At 42.8% G+C, this 22598-nt stretch overlaps 1 protein-coding gene across 6 annotated transcripts in view; it reads right to left on the bottom strand.

Moving 5' to 3' along the window:
* ANKRD55 (ankyrin repeat domain 55) overlaps nucleotides 1–22598 on the bottom strand; it is a 156000-nt gene that overhangs the window by 15893 nt on the left and 117509 nt on the right. For all 6 annotated transcript variants that reach the window (XM_032850366.1, XM_032850381.1, XM_032850384.1 and 3 more), the window contains 2 exons: nucleotides 10767–10895; nucleotides 997–1181 (listed from right to left, as the gene is read on the bottom strand). In XM_032850366.1, coding sequence (XP_032706257.1) covers nucleotides 997–1181; nucleotides 10767–10895 — 314 coding nt within the window. The remainder of the gene's footprint in view (nucleotides 1–996; nucleotides 1182–10766; nucleotides 10896–22598) is intronic.

The raw sequence follows: 22598 nt of genomic DNA, 5'->3' as shown, positions 1-22598 counted from the left end.
TGCTACTACCGTCTTACCCGCTCAGGATCAACATCTGCTCTTAGGAAAAGGTCTACTTTCAGTGCTCTATGTTTTAATTTTACAGTCATCATGTTAACCATGCCCAGCTCCTGAGACTCAGGCGCAACCGCAGCTTTTTTCTCCGGCGTTATAAGGATTTCAGGAATCAGGAGTAGGCGGCGCTTCTTGGAATTTATCTAAAGTTAGGATAAATAGGTGGCTAAGGTTGCAAGAGGGTTAAAAACACACAAACAAAAAGCAAAATAAAACAGAACCAAAAAAAACCCCCATACATTCTGCGTAAACCTTTTACTTATTTTCCAAGTCTTGTTTGTTGTTATATTATTCTTGCATTTCCATTGAGTCAATGCTTAACTAAAAGGAAGATTAGGTAAACAGTGTAATTGAAAAGCTCTTAATAGTTGATTAGGAAGAAAAGCACTGTGTATGAAAAGTTCTGTTTGGAAGAGGAGGGTATAAGTCTTCCTTTAATTGCTAACTACCTCTGAGATAAGTCTCTTCCCCTTTCTGGATACAGCTTCCTTTTCTATGCTAATATTATTTTAATGCTTGGGGAAAAAGGCTTGATAAAGTCCTATCTGGTTCTGAATATAAAACCTCTATTATGCTTTTATCTGGATAGCAAGAACTTTTTGACTTTATAACATAATCCAGGAATTTAGAAAAAAAATAAGACTTACTGTTAAGAATAAAAAAGAACGTATAGCAGGAAACTGACATATAGAAAGCTTTCTGAAAACGTTTAGCAAAAAGTGGAAAATCTGACAATACTGTTCAGTCACAGAATTTCTCTCCATAACAATGATTTTTCCTGCCCTGACTAAAACAGAGCAGTTTTGTCACCAGCACATGTGTCAACATTACCGGCAGTGGGGATATAGTCATATAGGATAACCCCTTAACCATGTTCTTTAAGATTAACTTTCGGAGAAGATGACTGGTAATCCCCGACCCATCCTGAGTGGGCCCAAATACCTGTCATCCACATCCAGAGCCTGCAGGTTACACTCAGGCACTCTGGCCAGCTCATTAATGATGTCACTGAAGCCTGCCGCCGCTGCGATGTGCACGCACGTCTTCCCACTCTCGTCGTCGTAGTTGACGATGGATGGCCCTTGGTGGTGGCTCAGGATAATGGAACACAGGATTCTGTTTCCACTCTGGGGAGGAGAGGTCAAAAGGAGCTCATGAGGTCCAGCCTGGGGCTCTTCCCTGCCCATGCATGTTCAGATAAAATACAAAGGGGAAAACAAATGCAAAAGGAAAAGGAAAAAGAAAAAGGGAAGTAAACACATTTTATCAAACCCTCCAACACCTTCCCACTTGTCTCTTGTTACTGCCAGGATTTCTGTTTCCCAGAAGAGCTAAATTGTCTTCTATAGATTCGACAGCTAAGAAGGACTTCAGTTATACAGAAGTCTAGTTGACTAACGTTGGAGGTGACCCATGACACAGCAACTTGCTGCTCAGATCTCTGTGCTTTCTTTCCCCAACTGTGGCAGAGGTGACCGCTGAGAAGTTGGTACAGGGAATTCTCATGTTAACAAAATGACCATGACAGGTACTCACTGGTGGCATAATGATGACCAAGAGGATTCAGTAATGGTCAAATGGCTACAAATGGCATGAAATTTAATCTCCAAAAATCCTTGGTGAAAGGAAATGGATCATAATTAAGTAGTTAATCAATAAAGAAATCGACAAGTATGAGAAAGAACTTCAGGCAACCATATAAACTGGGTCTATCTCTCTGTGTAGATCTATAATAAAGTTTTTATCTTATCTTCAAAGGGAGGCTATTGTACACTCTTTAGTAACCTGTCCCAGCCTTAAAAGCCACCAGTCCTTTGAAGTGTCCTATATTTCTCCAGTTTGCACAAATAGGTGAGTAAAATCTGTGCATATTACTGCTATTGAATACCTTCTATCGAATTGAAAAATTTAAAAAAATTGCATGAGCATTTGCAATGTAAGATGACAATAAATCTTCAGGGGCAAGTGAAAGAAATTCTCATATCACTCAATAAAAAGTCTTATCTTAGATTTCTTCTGGTATCTCTGGGAAGATCATAAACCAATCCAAATAATTCATTAGCATTTTACTTTTCTCAGTGAATCCACAGAGAGACCCTGGAACTCCACGCAGTAGGACTTCTGGGTGGAATGGAGGCCCCTCCGAGGCATGCAAAGCCAAGTTAAGGAAATGGGAGCGGCAAGTTGTTATTCTGGAAGCGCAGCTTTGGACCACATGTTAAGGTCAGAGACCCAGGCAAGAGAGAGAGTTGGATTTTTAAAATGCAGCGATTCTGACAGGCTTCAAACGCTGTTCAGCAGCTACTTCCTGATACACTTTCCCATGTAAAATTTCCTGTTGATCTTCTTCCCGCTTTGTTACCCTGTTCATGTGATCTCAAGTTTGCATTCTAGAACTTGAGTCAGTTTCCACAATTCCATGGAACAGCACTCATTCATTTCACCTTTCCTCTTCCTTTCCCTCCCTTGTTTCTGTTCGCACTCTGGGCTCTCCGGCTCTCCGGATTTCCCATGACTCAGCTTGCTGCTGGCTTCACAATGAGCCATTACACTGTGAACCCTGGGGTGTTTCCAGTGCATAAGGGGACAGCAGCTGACAGTTCCAAAACCTCTTGCAGGACCGAGGGCCAGGAGCCTCACAGCTCTGAGTGCTGAGTATGTGTTAACCCCAACAGCCAGGCCAGATATATCATGTGTGGAGTCCCCTATTCCCATGCAGGGAACGAGCTTATTCCTTTCTTTTTGGTGTCTTTTCCTCCTAAATACCCTTTGTCCTGAATTTTCCAGGGAATTTCTTTGTCTCTACATCTAGCTCTCAAAACAGCGACACTCTATCTCCTTTTCTCTGATAGGAAGATAACTCCCAGTAATAATGGGGAAAGCTGTCTTTACCGAGTGAACATTGTGTGCCTGGCACTGCTCCAAGCATTTTCACGTACCAGTTCATTTCATCCAGACAACAACCCTGTGGGGTAGATCCTCCTTTGATTCCCATTTCATAGAGCAGAATATGGTGGCACACGGGGGTTAAGTAACTTGCCCAGGGTGACAGCCAGAAATGACACAGCACGATAGACAGACAGCCTGTCTGCAGAGCCCTTGCACCTCATGGCTACACCATTCTGTCTCTGATAAAAGGAACCCTGTCTGTTTATTTGATCCTTCATGTTCATACTGGAGAAACGAAAGTAAAAAAGTAAAGAACTCCTGTTAAGACTGCAACAGCAATAGCAAGGATATGTGCCTGGCCAAATGAAACATGAGGTCTTTAAAAGCCTCTGCTCTGAGGGTTGCCATGGTGCACCCTCAGAGGAATCTGAGAGGCCTGAGAGAGCACTAGGCTGTGAGCTGGGACTTTGGCTCGCTGGTTTCCTGGTAACCACATTTCTTTCTTGGTGAGCTGGCTGTGTCAGGCAAAGGTAGGCTCCAAGCCTGGGAGGCCAGCAAGGGTTACAGAGACCAAGAAGCACCAGGGCAGAAGGAATGGGAAGGTGCCTAGAAGAGCTCTCAGGAAGAATGGAGAGTGGGTTTCCACTTGGGAGAAATGTCATTAAACCAGGGTGGGGGAGAGCAGTAATACTGTACAGATCCTATTCTTACGGAGCTCTGGAATTCTGCACTGGATGACCTGATGAACATTGTAGATTTCTTTGTCTTCTGTTGTATTTGTTCTGTTTCTGTTCGTGGATAATTCATGAAATTGCCCTCATGTGCTCTGAGAGCTGCTGGGAACTACTGAATGTTAGTCATTGTCATGTTACTCGTCATAAGGGAGGGTTCATAAGACGCCTTGTGTGATATAATGATTTATAAGAAATATATATATGGTCACTCAGATTCCTGAAAATGCTTCAGAGCCATAAAGGTGAAATAGGTGTCCTGTTATTAAAAGGTGACTTTTGGACCCCACCCAAGTGTGGGGCTGGTTGCCAGGAGGACCAACCATGTGATTAGAGGGTTGGAGCTGTCAGTACCCCCACCCAAAGCTTCTAGGGAGGGGAGAGGAGCTAGAGGTTGACTCAGCCGGTGGCCAATAACTTAATCATGACAGTGTAGTGAAGCCTCCAAAAAAATCCAAGAGGGCAATCTTTAGGCCTTTCTCGGAGAGCTTCCATGCTTGGGGAACCGGAAGGTTTCTATCTGCTACCAAGCCAGACCCCAAAATCCATGAGGACAGAAGCTCCTTTCTCTGGGACCTCACCTTATGTATCCCTTTAACTGGCTCTTGATTCCTATGCTTTATCATATCCTTTCATAAAATGGTTAAGTGTTAGTGTGTTTCTAAGTACTGTGAGCTGCTCCAGCAAATTAATCGAATCTAAGAGGAGGTCACTGGAACATCCAACCTGTAGCTGGTCGGTCAGAAGCATGGGTAACAGCCTGGAGCTTGAGACTGGCGTCTGAACTGGGGAGTGAGGTGCAGCCTTGTAGGACTGAACCTTTCACCTGTGGAATCTGGTGCCATCTCCAGAGAGACAGGGTCCGAACTGACTCGAATTCTCAAATACCCTGAAAAACCTTGCCACCCACACACAAAACTTGAACTAATGTATAATAATTTTGCTGCAGGAAGACTGCTAAAAAACAAGATTCCAATGTTCTGACTATAGATGCTTTTTATTCTAGGAGACCTTCCAAAGGGTCTTAGTGGGCGACTTAGGACTACTTGGTTATTTGCTAACACATGTCTGGGGAATTAGTGCTATCGTGGCTTCTTCTCAGAGGAAACTCCAACCTCCTCCCTTCTTTTGGAAGCAGTGGCCCATTTGCAACACTTGTCTCATGATGGTGACCAGATAAATGGGAGGCTAGGATTTTAGGTCATAAGCCAGAGCCAGATGCATCAAGCTGGGAATGTAGCTGTGAGGGAACATCTACCAGTCTATACTAGGCAAATATTTGAAAGTTGAGAGCCTGGAGCTAACCAGATATAAAAAGTACCTAATAGCCTGAAGTCTGAACCATCTTCATGGTTAGACCCTTTGGATACAAGTTTTACTGCTTGGCCTGACTCCAGAGGCCACTGTACCCCAAAGCTTGGGGCTGACTGCCCTGGAAAGCTAGGGGAAAGACAAAAAAGGGGGAATGGGGCATGAGGCATGCTGACCCTCAGCTTCTGAGCCTCATTTCATAGATTCTCTAATATAATAGAAAAAAAAAATCTGCTTTCTTGCTCTGTTAGTGTGTAGAAAGGGGCTGAATTCTGCTTCTGGGTGTCTGACAAGATGAAGATCTCCAGGAGGGCCCTATCTGTCCTTGCTAAATGTCTGACTGGGATTCTGCTGAAATGAAGCCTAGCAGAGAGTCACTCTCAATAAATATTTGCTGAACAGTAAATAAATGAGAAAAAAATATTGACGAACTTTGAGCAAAGCCAAAGAGAATACCCATCCTTTTTAGCCTCTCTCTCTTTTCTTCATTATCTTCCCCCTTTTACTCTTTTCACTCTGTTTTTAATATGTATTCCCTCTTAGGTGAGTCCCTGTTATCTTCTTCTCCTGCACTCTTTTTCTCTCTATAACCAGGTGCTGGGGAGCTGACCCACGTGGCCCTAAACTCAGGTTGCCCCTCAAGCCTGCAATTTCGCTAAGTGTGTCAGCCTTTCCTGCCGGGTATTGGTTTAGAAAACTTGACTTTCTTTTTGTTTACTTTAGGCTTAGTGGCTTTGTAGTCCTCCTCTTATCATGCACTGGGAGATAACGCCTGGGTGCCTCCGCGGGGTGCTGGGTGTCCTTGCTCCAAGGACAACCTCTGGTACACTAGTTTCTTTACCCGTGAAGTGGATGGTGGGACTAAATGAATTAGCATAGTCACTTCTAGCTCTAAGATTCTTTCCCTGTACAAACTGGACCCTCTGGTATATGACATTTATCCGTTGTCACTCTGAATATATTCAGGGTAAAAGTATATTTCTAAGATTTTGACACAGTCCAAAAGGTTGACCACAAATCTTCACCACAGGAAGGAGGAGGATTCCATGCTGGACCAAACCAGGCTCAAATGTTATATTAAAGAGCTCGAAGGGTGAGAGTGTGAGTGTGTGTGTGTGTGTGTGTGTTTAATTTCCTTAACCACATAACCACATACTGAATGAACAAGCATGAAATAGTTGTTTTATATTAGTGCAGCTCTTTTCTTTCTACTCTTCTTTAAAAATGCACGAAAAGAAAGTACTTCTAAGGAAGATTCCAAAGAAACACATCTTCTAATAAGCAGAGGAGGGAGCTACTGGTGAGATTTGAGGAGCACTAGATACCTGCCCCCTCACTGACCTGCCATCATATCTATTCTAGAATTCATACCATTAGAAAAACCTTCCTAGTATTAAGGAATTACTCTCCTGCAAGTCTCAGTTGAGCTAACAAATGGTGTTCTACAAAGAGAACTCAGTAAGCCATTAATCTCGCTGATTTGAGATGGGTAAATTTATTGGATTGAATTCAGTGAACACTTCTTAAAGGAACTAAGATTCACAAAGATCCGTTCTGGGTCTGGAGAGACATCTACATGAATAAGGCATATTGTCCTTAAGCATACAGTCTATAAGGGAAAAATCAGCCATCCCACTGCTTGCAACACCAGTCCTAGACATAAGAAAGTACTAGATGGGCAACTCAGAGGGAACAATTCTGAAAGGGAGTTCAACAAAGAAGGTGGCATTCCTTTGGGTCTTCAGGAATAAGAAAGAATAAGCAGAGATTCTTCAGGCAGAAGGAATGATGTGGGGAGTGCAAGAAGGGTTTCAACAAAAAGGAAGAGGGTGATTAAGATGGAGACAGACTGAATCTCCATGATGTACTGGAGGAACCATTCGTATTTTGGTGTGACTGGAATAAAGCCTATATGGGCTGAAGAGGAGAGGTCAAGGAATGGGTGGGGACTAGGGAGTGGTTGTTTACAACAGTAGGCGCTAGGCCAGGGATTTTGTTCTGTACCAAAAAATGGAACTCACAGAAGGTTTTTGAGTCAAGGACCAACAGTGACCATAACTATCCTGGTAGGATTAACAGTTGTGTTCATATATTCCTTTGGGATTTGTAGAAATAGCCCTTGGTGGCAATGTAAGAATATAAGGGACAAAGAAAGGGTTGAAAGTAGTAATATAGATAGTGAAACTGTTCAGATGAGAGATGGTAGAAGCTTGATCTAAGAAAGTGAAAAATTGTCTCCATTTGCTCTTCCGGGTTTACTCTCCCATTTTTTTCCATCCTGCTCCCATCTTTTTTCCATTCTGCTCTTCCATTTAGCCTTCCTTGCCCTATGGCTTCTGGTTGGGTTTGGCCAATGAGTGACACTGACCAGAGATAGGAGTATGAGGATAGAAATTGGGGTGTTTATCATTCAGTTCTCTCTCTGCTGGGCCACAGTTTGGTCATTACATCAAAGGTTATACCTACTGTCCTGGGCCCTCTCCTACAGCTCCAGCTTTTGTTGTGTCTTAGTAACCACTCCCTCCCATGCCCTTTTAGAGCCAGATGCCCTAATCGCAATCTGCTGTGGTATGTGATAGCCTCTTCAGGAATCTCCGCCCAATTTATCCCATCCCGACTGGGCTATGTTTCCTGCTGTGACCCTGACCTGTACAATGGGGAGAGAAAGGAGATGACAGAGATGTGAGAGCTGAGGAGGTAGAATTGAGGGGTCTTGACAACCAACTAGACACAAAGGCTGATAAGGAAGGAGTGTGGATGATGCAAAGCTCTTTGGCTTGGGCTACTAGGAGGACAAGAATGTGATAGGAAGGGAAGACCACGGGTTAAGTTTGGACATGTCCAGTTTGAAGGGTCTGGGAAATGATGTGGGGATGCCAAGGAGAGCTAGAAATGTGAGTCTAGAGTTTCAGAGAGAGGTCAGATTTGAGAATCTTCTGAGTAGAATGACAGTTGATGGGATGGACTTTCTGAGGAAGAGAGGAAGAAAAAGACTGAGGACTGAACTTCTGCAGGGTCTCCTGGCCAGACAGGAGAGGTGAAGGAGGGCAACAGGCCCACAAGAGGACATCACCAGCTACCAAGGCACTTGAGAGATGGGGCAGAAGCCTAACCCCAAACCACTTCATGGGCCTAATGTTTCCAATCTTTCTTGCCTTGGTTATCTGGGTGAAATACAGAGGCTCTATTATTTGAAAGTGTCATGGCTTTAAACATGGGCTCATGTGGTCCAAAAGAAAAGCACGAAGTTTGGGGAAAGGAATAAATGACAAAGGGAAATAGACTCATTCATGTGGAAAAACTGTAAAAGGAGCACAATGCTGGTCCTGTGCTATAAATGAACCAGAAGGCTAAAGGAGGCAAGTGTAATCATGGTTTCAGCTGACATTTGGAATTACCCTTAGTCTTCTTGGCAGATTAAAGGGCAGGACACACCACTTCTGAATTTCACTGCTAACCACAAGGACAGAGAGGGAGCATGGTTCTCCTACAAGTGTGATTCTGCACCTTTTAGGGATAGTCACTGATCTACACTGAGGGAGGAACTGAAGAAAGTTGTGGATGACTTCCTCAGAAGAGTTTGCCTACATATTTACATCTTCACGCATAGCATGTTTCATACAGTTGTAGGGGTTTTAGAAGGGACCTGTCTAGTTAATCCTTTTTACCCCCAAAGGCAGATACACAGTGGGTGCTCAAGAAATATATATTAGGCAATTGAGTAAACAAATGGATGGTGCAGTATGTTTATACCAAATCATGATCAAGATGCAAATATCTTAGGTATGAGTAGATAAGATTTTAGTACCCATTAATATGAATTCATTTATCATGTTTTCAACCCTCAGTGCACATTTCAATTCCTGGGGTGAAGGGAAGCTTTAATAAGTATGGATGCCTGGGCTCTATCCCAGAACAACTAGCTGAAAATCTAGGGTGTGAGGCCTGTGTAACAGTATTGCTTAAAAGCCCTTTAGATGATTTTATAGTGCAGACAGGACTGAAATCAATGTAGCACATTAAAAGCCCTATCATTTGGTAGAGAGAAAGAAGAAGATGTGGGTATGATAATTAAGCTATTGTGGAGGAAATCAGTTACCATAACAAAAATGGTTATCTATTCTAATTACCTAGCACATTACACATTGCTGTCACACACAAACTCTCATTCATACCCCAATGACACACAGTTAATCCAAGAGGGATTGGTGATTTTTCTCAGATAAAAACCAGGTCTGTCAATGCAAACAGATTTTTTGAGTTGAGTACTGGGTGTTCTTTTCATTTTGCCAAATGGCCTCTTTGAGGATAAGAGCAGGGGTTCCCACCCCTGAAGAGTCCAAATCAGAAGGTCAGGAGTAGGGTCTGGGAACCTATCATTTTACAAGCACTGTGGCTGATTCCATTTCAAGGCCGGGACCACAGCAGCAGCTCTAAATTGCGGGGGTGGAGTAGAGGACATGGGAGCAGGGGTGTGAGCCCCATCCCAGATCTGTGGAATCAGAATGCCAGGGTGATGAGGGTGAATACAGGAAATGCTTGATTTGGATACCAGTCCCACCTCAGCTGAGGACCCGCACACACGGTTGCTCAGCCAGAGGACTGGCCCGGCAGGGACTGGCATGAGGGGGGCAGGGTGGGAGATTAGATACTGAAAGTATGTAGGAGGATGCTACAGCAGGTGGGGAGGACAAGTTTTGCTCACTTCAGAGTTTTGCCCACTTCGCAGTTTTGCCCAGCGCTCATGTTAGTACAGAGTAACTAGAATCAAAGTTGGAGTTACAAAACCAGAGAAGTTTCCAAATCACTTCAGTTTCAATTTTACCTCGATCCTGAAAGTGCCAGGTGCTCGTCTCTGGCATGCTTGGCACGTGAAACCATTAAGTGAAACGGCCAGCAGGGCAGGCAGAAACCCCCTCTCGCCAGCGTCCTGGCAGCAGCTCGGCAAGGGCGCCTTTATTGGGCTGATGAAGGTTAACAGTGTCTCTGCTTGGGTAGCCAAAGACAGAATGGGCTGGTAACTTGGTTGAAATGATGCGTAATACTACTGTCCTCTGAAGGACAGAGTACATGACTCTGAGTTAATCTATTCCTCTAAAATAGAAAGCACGTCAGTAATGGTAGCTATGGGCATTCTTTCACCTTATTCTCACTTTCCCCCTCTTTGGGCTGTAGACTTCTTGGGCCTATTCTAATTTCTTTCGTCATGTGTTCTAAGACAGACTCCCTTTTGTGATCATGGGATAGCGTTAAGAGGCATGATTTTCATTGCTCAGCCCAGAACTCAGGGTCACTTGGAGTAACTCTGCTTTGGAGGATTTGGAAGAAGAGAGTTATGGTCAAAAGACTTTGAAGGGATTTTCCTAATAAAACTTTGAAGGTTTATCCTGGTGCACTGTGAGCTACTTAGCAAGCATGCAGATGGAGAGAGTAAGAGAGCAAGCAAGAGAGGTGGTGTGTATGTGTGTGCGCGCGTGTGCGTGTGTGTATAACAGCCAAAGCAGGCTCTCTTCCCCCTCTGTACCTTGGAGGGGTTTCTTCTCCACAACTGATGCACTCAAATCCTCCAAAGTGACAGGTTTGTGGTCAGGCCCTTTGGACATGAAGGGACGGGAGGAGGGCAGCGTGCATCTTCCTTGCTCTAGCACACATTTAACCTCCATATCAGTGCAGTGGCTGCACCTTTGATAATTCCATCCTTCAGGTCTGATAAACTCAGAGACTTGTAACATGGCTTTACACCAACTAAACTTGAGGCAAGTTTACTGGTCAATTTCTCACCTGGACTGCCCAGTGGAGAGCTGTTTTAAAGTCTTTATCCACAAGCGTGGGGTCTGCTCCCTTCTTCAGCAGCATTTGAGTATGTTGAGGCTGGTTGTGGAAAGCTGCCCAGTGGAGCGGTGTCATTCCCTACAAAACCACAGTCAGAAAGGGGAAAGGTGAGCACAGGCTATCAGGAAGGAAAAGGGAGGTCCCACTTTCTCCCCAGACCCAAGGGCCATCACCAGATACATTGGTTGCTGCCTGTCAGTTCAATCAGTCCTTAAGCCATTCAGTCAACAGATACTTACTGAGGTTCTGCTTTGTGCCAGGAAAACAGGGATGGAGAATACTACAGAGAATTACATAAACAAGATCCTTACTCTCAGGGGAACTGTAATGTAGTAGAGGTAGACAGACAACAAATGGAAATGAGCAAAAGGATTTTCCAAATTGTTCAGTGCTATAAAGAATGTATATGGGGAGCTGTGAGAGAGTAATTACAGGCTCAGTGACTGTTCTACATGGGCCTCTAGGAGCCAGGCTGGGGGAACAGAGCAGCAAGCGCCAAGCCACAGAGGCAACCACTTGTGACTGGGGTCACGCTAAACTGCCATATCCCACCCACAGGGGGAGGGACACTGTTTTACTACAGTATCCCCAGTGGCTACAACAGAGACTGGATAAATAGTTGTTGAAGGAATGAATGGAGAAGGAGAGAGAGCCATGTGAGATGAGTCTGGAGAGGGAGGCAGGGCTGATCCTGGGATATAGGATGGGGGATGCAAACTCTGTATAAAGCATTTAGATTTCATTCTGAGGTCTGTGAAAAGGCAGTTAAGGGTTTTGAGAGCATGTTGACATGATCTGATTTACACTGTTAGAAGAAATCACTCTGTGGCAGCTTGGATGAGTCCATCTGGTGAATCTCAGCTTCTTTAGAGCTTGAAGTCACACCATTTAGGCATCATTTAATAATACAATGAGCTTATGCTGGGAAAGGTAACCATGAGGACGAGTATTATTGGGGAGTATACCATGAAAAGATGGCCTCTTCTCCTTGCCCACACTCTCAGTACACAAAGTATCTCTGAAATTGTAAGGACCTATTTTATATTTCTATTTTAGCCAGAGGCTTCCATTGAAGTTAAACAATAACTTTGTTGTTTAACCCTTAAACTGTCCCTGCTCCCCTTCCCCCAGGGGACTTAAAAACAAGTCCCAGAAACCAGTTCCAGGTGTGAAGGCCAAGAAAAACAAGGCTGTACCCACCTGGAGTCTAGCCCTGACATAAGTACAGCCATCTTGGCAAAGCAAACCTGGCACCTTGCACCGTAGGAGTGGGTTAGCATAAGAATGGCCATCCTGAAGGCCGGGAAGCCATTTTACTGAGCGTCCCTAACCAGCTCACAGGGTGCACGTAACTTGAGATAAGAGAAAGTAGCTAAAACCTGAGAAACAACTTAATCATATACCACCAGGGCGGTTAGGCAATGGAGCCACAGGGACCAAATGTTAAAGAAAAACAAATAGTTAACTTGCAGAGATCACAATCCTGCAAGACAGGAATCTCCCTTGGTTTGCAAATGTCCTGGTGATTTACAACAAAAAGGGCCATCTCTTCAATGGCCCAATTTCCAGAGACAAATGGCTCCGTTCCTCAAGGCCTAGGGTCGCCCCATAAAACTGAAGGAGGCTGAGGCAGAAGGAAATGTAAAGAAAGTTAAATTTCTTCTAAACCTAAATCTCACTTAACCGCCAGGATGGCTCCAGGGTGACGCCGGGGTGGCAAAAGGTTAAACAAAGTTAAACTGTCAAAGTGGGGTGCAAGATACGTATGTAGCTATGAAAAATTGCCTTGAAAATGATATATAAGCCCTTGGCTTTGAGTGCTCAGGGTCCTTGTTGAAACCCGCTGCGCCGAGCGGATACTTGGACCCCAGCTACCTGGAAATAAACCTCGCTGTGTGACTTGCATTATCGAGAGTGTTCTCTGTCTAATTGAGGGGTGGTCGGCTCCGTACCCTAACAAAATGACTCTAGATTAAGATGCTTGGTAAAGAGGGTAAAGAGTATGGGCAGCTTTAAAGTTCTTTTCATAGTCATCTCTGCACATAATATAAAGCTAAGAGTCTAATACTTATCAATCCAATGGTCTTTATGAATTCTTATGTAGATTTTTCACTGAATCCTCTAAACAATCTTCCGAATTAAGTACTGTGCTGAACTCCACTATGTGTTCACCAAACTCTATGTCCTCTTCCTCCAGGGTGCACAGGGTACATTCCCCAGCCTCCCAGCAGATAGGGGTGGCCTTGAGACTGAGTCCTGATCATTGCAACGTGGACAGAGTGGGAGGAAGCCCCTCGCAGGTCTGCCTAGAAAACAAAATCCACGGGGTCTCCTTCCCTTCCTTCTCTCTTTCCTCATCCAACAAATGAATGCAGACAGCAAGACTGGAGAAGATTCCAGAACCATGTAATTATGACGCTTAGGACCTGACTGATGAAGGTTACCTGTGATCCAGGATTGGACTATGATTCTAGCAAGAAAGAAGCTTTAACTGTGTCAGGCCCCTGAGATTTTGAGTTTATTACTGTAGCAGTGGGCCAACTCTGATAGATGCTGCTGTCCTCCTCGTTTTATAGAAGAGGAAGCTGACCTCTAGAGAAGTTCCCAAGTCTGTGAGTGAGAATCTAGGGTTTGAGGTTTACAGGACACTGGGATGAGAATGTTAATCCCCTTGACCAGGTCGAAAATCATTATACTATGATCTGCTTTCAAGTTGCGAGGCTCACTTAAGTGAGATATGCTTTTTTTTTTTTTAAGATTTTATTTATTTATTTGACAGAGACAGAAATCACAAGTAGGCAGAGAGGCGGCAAAGAGAGGAAGGAAAGCAGGCTCCCTGCTGAGCAGAGAGCCCAATGTGGGGCTTGATCCCAGGACCCTGCAATCATGACCCGAGCTGAAGGCAGAGGCCTTTACCCACTGAGCCACCCAGGCACCCCAGTGAGATATGCTCTTAAGAATACTTTAAGAAATTAGTTACATTTGGAAAAGAAGGCTACACTGTTGGAACACAGCCTGGATCCTCGCCAACGTTGAGTGGGGTCGAGTACGATCCTATGAGAAAACTTCAGGAGATGAAGGGCAACAGTCTTCCTGGGCCAAAGACGCCCGGAATAAACATGGGAGGATCCCCGGAGCGCACTCAAGGCCTCCTCTTAGATCTGATAAGTGTGGAGAATCCTTAACTTGCTCTTGTCATTTAAAGCTAAGAGATAAGGCTCCCTAGCACAATGGCTAGTGCATTGGACTTCTAAAGCTAAGAGATAATCGTTCCCGTGTCACAGTTGATTGCCTGTATGTGGCCCACATCCTGCACGTAGCTCACATCTCACACGCCGTTCACTCCCTGCTTGTAAATCTATTTTCTGTTTGTAACCAGATCTTATGTAAAGTATAAAAGAAGTGATTGGAAAAAAAAAAAAAAAAGTCGTCTACTGATCACTGATCATTTGGTAATTCCCCATCATTTCAGCTCTGATCACCAGGATTCCCCCTTCGTGTAGCTGACAAGTGACACCTGAACAGGGACCTGAAATTGACAAACAGTAACGCAGTGATTTGGAGACCTCATAGAAAGAGGTAAGTGAGAATGATGGGGGCAGAATCAAAGTCACGTCCAGCATTTCCTAGCATCAGTATAACACCTTTTATCTCAGGGAGGTGCTCGAGTGTCCAGTGGTCGATTAAGAGCTTGTCTGGATGCTACTTGTGAATATAATCCTTGGTTTTCCAAAGAAGGGACTTGGGAACAGGCAGTTTGGGAGGATGTATGTCATAATGTGGAAAAAGCTTATAGACGAGGTGAAAAAATTCTGAGTTTTGGGTTATACGGGCGTTGGTAAACAATTTCAAATTTGGGAAGGAAACCTAAAGAAGATGATCTTAAGGCTGAAACAGCCATTTCTTTACATACATTTGAGTTAGATGATAAAACAACCTAATAAATTCAAACCAGAAGTAAAAAAAAATTACTTATCGGCAAAAAGGACAAATGCCATGTTTCTCCTTTGGCCACTGCATCTCTGATTCTCTCTGGGGATGAGGATGAGGAAATAGCAGCAGACTTCTTTGGGGATGAGTGAAATGACAGTGGGTTCAATGATTTATGCACGTTAAAATTAGGACCAACAAAAACTAAAAAACACGATTCTGTTTCTACACCATCTTGCCCCCATGAGCTGCACTTAGTTGTCCCTGTAACTTTCAGGCTAATAGGCCAAATACTTAGGATGGGATGCCGATAAAGACTGTAAGAGAATTTAAAGGCATGTTCCATGTGCAGATCTACTTCTCTGTATTATTAGGAATATTTATCCAGTTGGAACAGTAATGCCTGCTGGATACCCTATGATTTTCAATTCCTAACTAAAATGGTATTAGTCTTCTCTGAACTTCTACAATGGAAAATGTGGCTTTCTGAGGAGGCAAATGAAAAGTTCAGGAGTTTAGGACAGAGGGAATGTTGCAGCTGTTACTCAACATGGGAACAGGAGCTTGGATAATGTCTAATCATCAAACTCATAACATTCCTCCTGCAGCCCTTTCCTGCATATGTGATGTGGCCCTACAAGCCTGGCAAAAAATTAATTCTGGTGTCGATTATACTCCTAGTTAAACAAAAATACAACAAGGGCCTAAAGAGCCATACATTGAGTTTATTGGCAGGTTAAAAGAATCAATGGAAACTCGGGTAAGCGGAAAACAAATTAAGACCATTAGCATATGATAATGCCAATGAAGACTGCCAGGCCCTGATTTAACCTCTGAGAATCTGGCAATGTCCTGGATGATTTATAAAAGCTTGTGGTAATGTTGGATCCTTTAAACATAAGGCCTGAGTAACAGCATTAGAAACCATGGCTATTAAAAACAATTGCAGGCAAAATGTTAATTGTGGACAAATAGAATATATAAACAGTGCCCTCTCCCGCCCTGTCTGATTGCTCCCTCTTCTGCCAATCACCCCAATAAATTGAAGATTGAATTGCCTAATGTTTTTCCCCCACTGTTGACAACGCAAGCAAACATTGGGCTAAGAAATGTAAGTCAAAAGCCAATAAAGATGGAAATCCTTCTGCGAACCCTCATCAGGGAAACCCCAGGCCCCAATAAATGTGGGATCACAGAATTCCTATTCAGTGTGTACCCAACAGCGACTCTCAGTTAATGGACTTAGTCCCTGCTACTCAGGGGAGTGCTGCTTTTGATATCCCTCTTCCTAAGGCTTGCTTTTATACGTCCATCTCGATGTCCTTATAAATTGTCAACAAACCGATACAGACCTCTACCCCCAAATACGGTTGGTTTCCTGCTTGAACGGAGTAGCTTAACTATGAAAGGAGTTACAGTACATGTAGGAGTCAGACGCTGGTTGTTATAGTGAGATTCAAATTACGGTTTGTCACTGTTCCTGGACCTTTTCGGCAGGTGAACGAAATTTTGTTACTTCTATATTAAAGCCTACTCAATCTTCAAACTTCAGGAAAGGAGGATTCAGCAGTACTAATAAAGAGATTCATTTTTCTAAGAAACTGTAGGAAGTCGACCCCAAATGAAGCTTTCTATTAAGGGACGAATATGTGAAGGGCTCTTAGTTCTGGAGCAGATATTTCCATCCTCTGTTCTCAGTGTTGGCCAACGACCTACAATTTGGCCTGCTGATAATGTCCTTGAGGGGTCTTGGCTCTGTAACCACTCACCTGAGACAAAGCAGCCGACCTCTGCCCTGTGTGGGCCCAGAGGGATTACAAGGTCATATTCAACCTTATTTACGTGTTACTGACACATTATTTCTAGATTTCTCTGGGCAGTTCTCAATCCTCTTGTTCTTTACTGCTGTCAGCTCTACTGCAATGTTTTAGCATTACGGGGGTCCCTACTACCAGAAACAATGAAGGCACTAGCTTACACAAGCCACAGATTTTACTGCCTTTTGTTCTGTTTGGCAGATTGATCATATTACAGTTATACCTTAAAACCCACAAGGATAAGGTAGAGTTGAACGAGCTCACTATACACTAAAACTGCAATTAAACAAAAAAGGGGGAAACCCCAAGGATGTTTTAGCACTCTATTTACTCTTAATTTTTTGAATTTATGCCAAGGCGACAGTCTGACAGCCGCAGAAAAACTTCTCACAACCACAGCAATCCCTTGAAGCGTCTATTCCTATTAAATCTTTTAATGAATGGCTTCCTGGCCTCCTATTAAGGAAAGGCAAAGGGTCTGCTCTTATTCCTCAGGTATGGTGATGGAGCCTCCGAAACACTGTGGCTTCCTCTTTGGCTCATCAGGCCCCAGAAAACCAATGACCCCGCTGATAACCACTGCACCCCCGATTTCTGAGAAAGATCTGGAGATAAGAGACAGAGGTGGTCACTCAGAAAAGTCACTGGTGATTGGACTGTGACATCCTTCTGTATTAACCCTGCAAAATATAATAGTACTTGTTATGAATGGGATGAGATCAATTATCATTTACAAGACTTACGAGGGAATCGCTCTCTTGACTTCCAAGGGCTCCAGCAGGAGATTTTTGAAACCTTTCGAAACAAATTGGCAGGCTTTCCTTATGAGAATCTTGCTACAGGGATTGCTGAGGCACTGCAGGGCCTTGACCATTGAGCTTGGTTTCAAGAGTATTATACATTGTTTTGGGGGCAGGAGTTAGCTTGCTAATACTGTTTATGTCTATTTCTTACAGGGTACTATTGTCTCAAATGACAAGTGACCTCCAACGATGAGCGAATAGGTGTCTAGCTTGGAATTGGCTCTTAAGATGCTGCAATTAAAAAACAAAGGAATCGCTGGAACCAACCTGGACCCTCGGTAATGTGACTGGGATGGAGTAGGATCCTGTGAGAAAACTCGAGGAGTGGAGGGCAAGAGTCTTCCTGGGCCAGTGACACCCGGAATAAACATGGGAGGATCCCCGGAGCGCTTTCATGGCGTCCTCTTAGATCTGATAAGTGTGGAGAATCCTTAACTTGGCCTTGTTATTTAAAGCTAAGAGATTCCTTCACATGTCATACTTCGTTGCCTGCTTGTAGCCTACCTCCCAGATACAGCTCATATCTCCTATACAGTTCATGTCCTGCATGTAAATCTAGATCCTGTTTGTAACCAGATTTTGTGTAAAGTGATAGTAAGAAAAGTGTCTACTGATAACCGTTAGTCCTCACAGTCCCCCACATCATTTCGGCTGTGATCACCAGGATCCCCGTCTTGGGAAGGTGACATTACACAAACGCAGGGGAACTTCTTTTTGGTATTCTGACAGCTGAGTATTTACTGAGGATTCAGAATAACTCCGTGCATTTCAGTAAGTCTTTATTATAAATGTGGCACACTGGAGGTAGAAATCTCGACTCAGTGGGAATCTGATTATTTTTATCATTCATGGATTTTCCCTTCCCAGTGCTTAGTCTTGTTTGCTTCAGACTCACTGGTTTCCGCTACCAGTATTCAGTGTTAAAGACATCAAAGAAAACTGGAAGTCACTGCGGTGTAAACTCTTGAGGATAGGTCCTTGTCCACTGTCTGAAGGCGTAGAGCTTAGAACAGTGTCAGGAATGTTGCAGGTGCTAAGTAAGTTATTTAAAATGAATGACTTCTTAATTAAATTGTTTTGCTTTTGCAAATTCTAGCTTTGCTTTTAAAAACTACACGGCACCTTGGCACCTTGTAGGCCCTCTTTAGCATATGAAAGTTCCATTGAAACTTCCCTTCCCCTCCCCTTCCCCCCATCCGCAAGGTACATAACCTGCCATCCCTCAAAACCAGGGGCAGCAGTTCTTCCTGCCCATGGGTCCTGTCCCCGTGCTTTAATAAACCACCATTTTGCACCAAAAGAAAAAAAAAAAAACCTACATAAATAAAAAGCAAAACCTGACTTCTCCTTTATAGAAAATCAGTTTGTCTGATACCTCATTGTTAACCAACTCTTCAACTGAAACCTAGTAGAATTTTTGATCAGTTCTCCAAATAGGTCTATGACTATCACTCTGTGCATAGGTATGATTTAATAATATGTGAAGTCAATGTGAAAATAAGTTACAAATTAAATTCTGGTTATGCACTGCTAATCCTTGTCTTCTAAACACAACCGTTAAACTTCGAGTTATTTCCTTAAAAAAAAAACCCCACCCCCTTCCGAAAAAAACCTTAAAACCCCAACTTCTGCATCCTTTGGTAAAGTGGTAGGGTGGGGAGAAACACTAGTGTTTTTCGTATAGCTACTTGCTGCCAAGAAATTTATATTACCTTAACCATATTTAAAGACCTAATCCTTAAGGGGTAGATCTTCATAGCCCGATTTTACAGGCGAAGAAACCAAAACACAGGTTAAGTAACTTGCCTATGGCTATGGGTATGTGCCATAGTTGGGATTCAAATCCAGGTCTCTTCAAACTTGGAGAGTAACATTTCTTCCCACACATGCTGATAGGCTTTCCTTTTGAAAGTGAGCTCAACTGCTGCAGAATGCTTCCCTGTGTGATATTAACTGGATTCAGATAAACTTTCCGAACTGGTTTTCATTACTGTAAGGGTTGCCATCCTATATTTGTTGCGTTTAGCATTGCTTCTAGGCTCTCAAAACAGAACATACTTAACTTTGGAAGGTACTGAACTATATATTTTCTCCCATCCCCCACCCTAGAATTTGGGTGACCATCTGACCCTAAATCAAGACTTGAATCATTCCATTCCTTCTTGAAATAATCATAAACACACATGTTGTATGTATTACACTATAATAGGTTGCAAACAAGTCAAGGGAACTTTGACATTGCTGTTTTTTCAATTGGGCTAGTGAGAAAAATAAATCCTCTTAGAATTAGTAATATGAAAACCAAAACTTTCAAAATCAGCTTTAGTGCAGGCCCTGGCATTGCACAACACACTGTTTAGGAGAGTAGACTTTTGCTACAGCTGTCTCCAGCTTCTGGGCAAACCAGAGGGCATCCCAGTTTTGTGAAGGCTGGTGGCCATTTAAGGGGCTGACTTCAGGCTCAGACTGGTGTCTGTGTTAAGCTGTGATGCACTTAAAGGCAGAAGCTGTGCCTTCTTGGGCATGGTAAGCCCACAGCACTGAACACCGTGTTCAAGACATACAGGAAGAGTTAGTGAACTACAGGTTCTCAAGTCTCCTTTGGTCTCAGTAGAAAATACCAGAGTGTCTTGGATGCAGTCCAGCCCTCTGTGTCCTAACTGTGGAGACCTTTTCTATCATGCTCCCTACAATTTCGTTGAGGACTCAGTTGGGCCTGTGAAGCGTCAGGGGGCTGAAGACCCAGGAGCAATCTGCTGACATGTTGCAACAAACACCCAGATGATCCAGGTCAGAGTAGAACTCTCACTTTTTTTGAAAAAGTATTGGCTCAGAGACTAAAAAGTATCTGACACTCACTTGAGAGCATAGCTCTCCAGAATGTTTCAAACGGACATGTTCAGTTTTGGTTGGCTTTGAATCCTTTTCGAGATTGCTGATGGGTCAGTGTTGGGTGTTGAGCAGGTTGCTTTGAAACGGGCTTTCATACAGATGAGGAATTCTGTGCCTTGAGCCTGTGTCACAGACATTTTAAGGGCTTACAAGTCCTATCAATGTTTCAGAACCCCCCCCCCCCCCGCCAAAACCACACTCTCTTCTGTGTTTTCTGAACCAGAAATCTGGTTAAGTGCTCAGGATGGCACCTTTAAAGTGGCATTTGCAGACTCTGAGAAGCACAGAGATGTATGATGTGGCCAGGCACTTGCTACACCCCTCAACTTGGTGCTCTGGGGGGTAAAATTATAGCAAGTGCTGAGAGGTCAGCAAAACCTAAAAGATGTAGAATTTCACAGAAGTCCAGCTTGGCTTTGCTTGACTTTCTAAAATTTATATACTGTTAATCTCCCGATCACATATGACTACTGCTCACAAAAGTTGTCTCTTCTAGACCAAAAAAAAAAAAGAAAAAAAGAAAAAATGACGTGCTTTAAAAGAATTAAAAAAAAATAGAAGTGGAGGACGAAAGCCATTTCCTTCAATTTTTATTTTGAAAATATGTTAGAGATCACAAAAATTAATTATTTCATCATCTATGTTTTAGAGTTTTCCAATCTGGATAAGTTATGTTCATCATAATGGTTAAAAGATAATTAAAGACTAAAAATAGATGTTGGGTTTTAGGACAGTAAGAATGGATGCTATTGATGATACTCTTTTAAAATGATCACTCTCTCCCTGGCGGGGCACCTGGGGGCTCAGTCATTAAGGGTCTTTCTTAAGCTCAAGTCATGATCCTGGGGTCCTGGGATCAAGCCCTGCACTGGGCTCCCTGCTCAGCAGGAAGCTGCTTCTTCCTCTCCCACTCCCCCGCTTGTGTTCCCTCTCTCACTGTGTCTCTGTCAAATCTTAAAAAATGCTTACTGTCTCCCTGTAATAATGACAAAAACTGTGTATCCAACAAAAACATAAAAATCTTTAGGGTAGAGAATTTTGTAATTCAAATGAGACTCTTAACAGAAGAAAGGCTATGAAGAATAACTCAGGCCATGGAAGCAAAAGGGCAAATTTTAATAAGAACAAACTTCTAAAGTAAAGCCTTGAGAATAGAGACCAAAGTTGTTGTATTTATTTTTCAGCTAAACAGAACATCTACATTCTGCACTAAACTGTGAACTATTAGAGCAGGAATCAAGCCTACATGAGACAAGGTAGGTACCTAAATATTTTTTAATGAATAACACGACAAGTTTTCTCATTTCAAGCAGATCACCTTGGGAGGCCTACAGTTATACCACTTGTTGATCAAAGTATTTTTGGAAGATCTTTTTTGGATATTCTGCAATATCTTGCAAAAAATATTCTGCAATATCCACTGCAGCAGGGGTTCTAGCCATGGATAGAAAACAGGCTTTGTGTGAGCTTAGATCAAAGAAATAAATTACATCTTTATGATCACTAACTTCAAGTGTAAATTTAGCATCTTCTTTAAATATGGATATAGGCAACTACTGTTAATGATACCTGTGACTTTGCCAATGATACAGATACTTTCGTATTGCCTTCATTAGCACAGATATCTCAAAATACTGTTTCTGTGCATCACTAGTACAGTGTTACTTGTCTGACCACTAAATCTTAATGTATTAACAAGCAAGCTTGCATATCACCATTGCAAATTTGATCTTTATAATATTTTGATAATGCTGTTTCAAAATAACTGGTTTCTCTTGTAATCCTATGTATTTTATTTTACATAGTTTCAAACATTTTTTTGTGGTTGGATCCATCAGCTTCACCAGTGCACCAGAAGTGTCCATATCATAAAAATGGACAAGGACTCCTGGCCTAGTGTCTACACCACATTTTTTGAAGATCCCAAATGATACAACATCTTTTTCTTGAGAGTAGATTTTTGGCAATAATTAAAAGTCACCTGGGGAGTCAAATCTGATACATAAAATGGGTAACTGAGTTGGGTCAATAAAACAAAGAGAAAGGGCCAATAAAATGGATTCTTCAAAAATTTGATAATTCCTTATCTACATGTGTAAGTATATTTTTGAGGTGAGGGCTCTACTATGTGCAAGTTACTGAGCTAGAGTCTAGGGATCCAAAAATAAAAAAGGCCTTAAAAAAAAAAAAAGGCCTACCTCTAGACATGCAGGGAAAGGAGAAGGTGAGGGTTCCTAAGTTGCAGAGACTTACTCCATTTTTTTTAAGGTATTCATTTTTAGGATAAAAATTCTGGAGCATTAAAAAAATTTCACTTTATTATTTTCCCTATTGCTAAC

The sequence above is a fragment of the Lontra canadensis genome, unplaced genomic scaffold (assembly GCF_010015895.1).
Source record: "Lontra canadensis isolate GAN:19392208 unplaced genomic scaffold, GSC_riverotter_1.0 scaffold4, whole genome shotgun sequence".
In the NCBI taxonomy this organism is placed as follows: domain Eukaryota; kingdom Metazoa; phylum Chordata; class Mammalia; order Carnivora; family Mustelidae; genus Lontra; species Lontra canadensis.
This window is presented reverse-complemented; position numbering and strand designations above follow the sequence as displayed.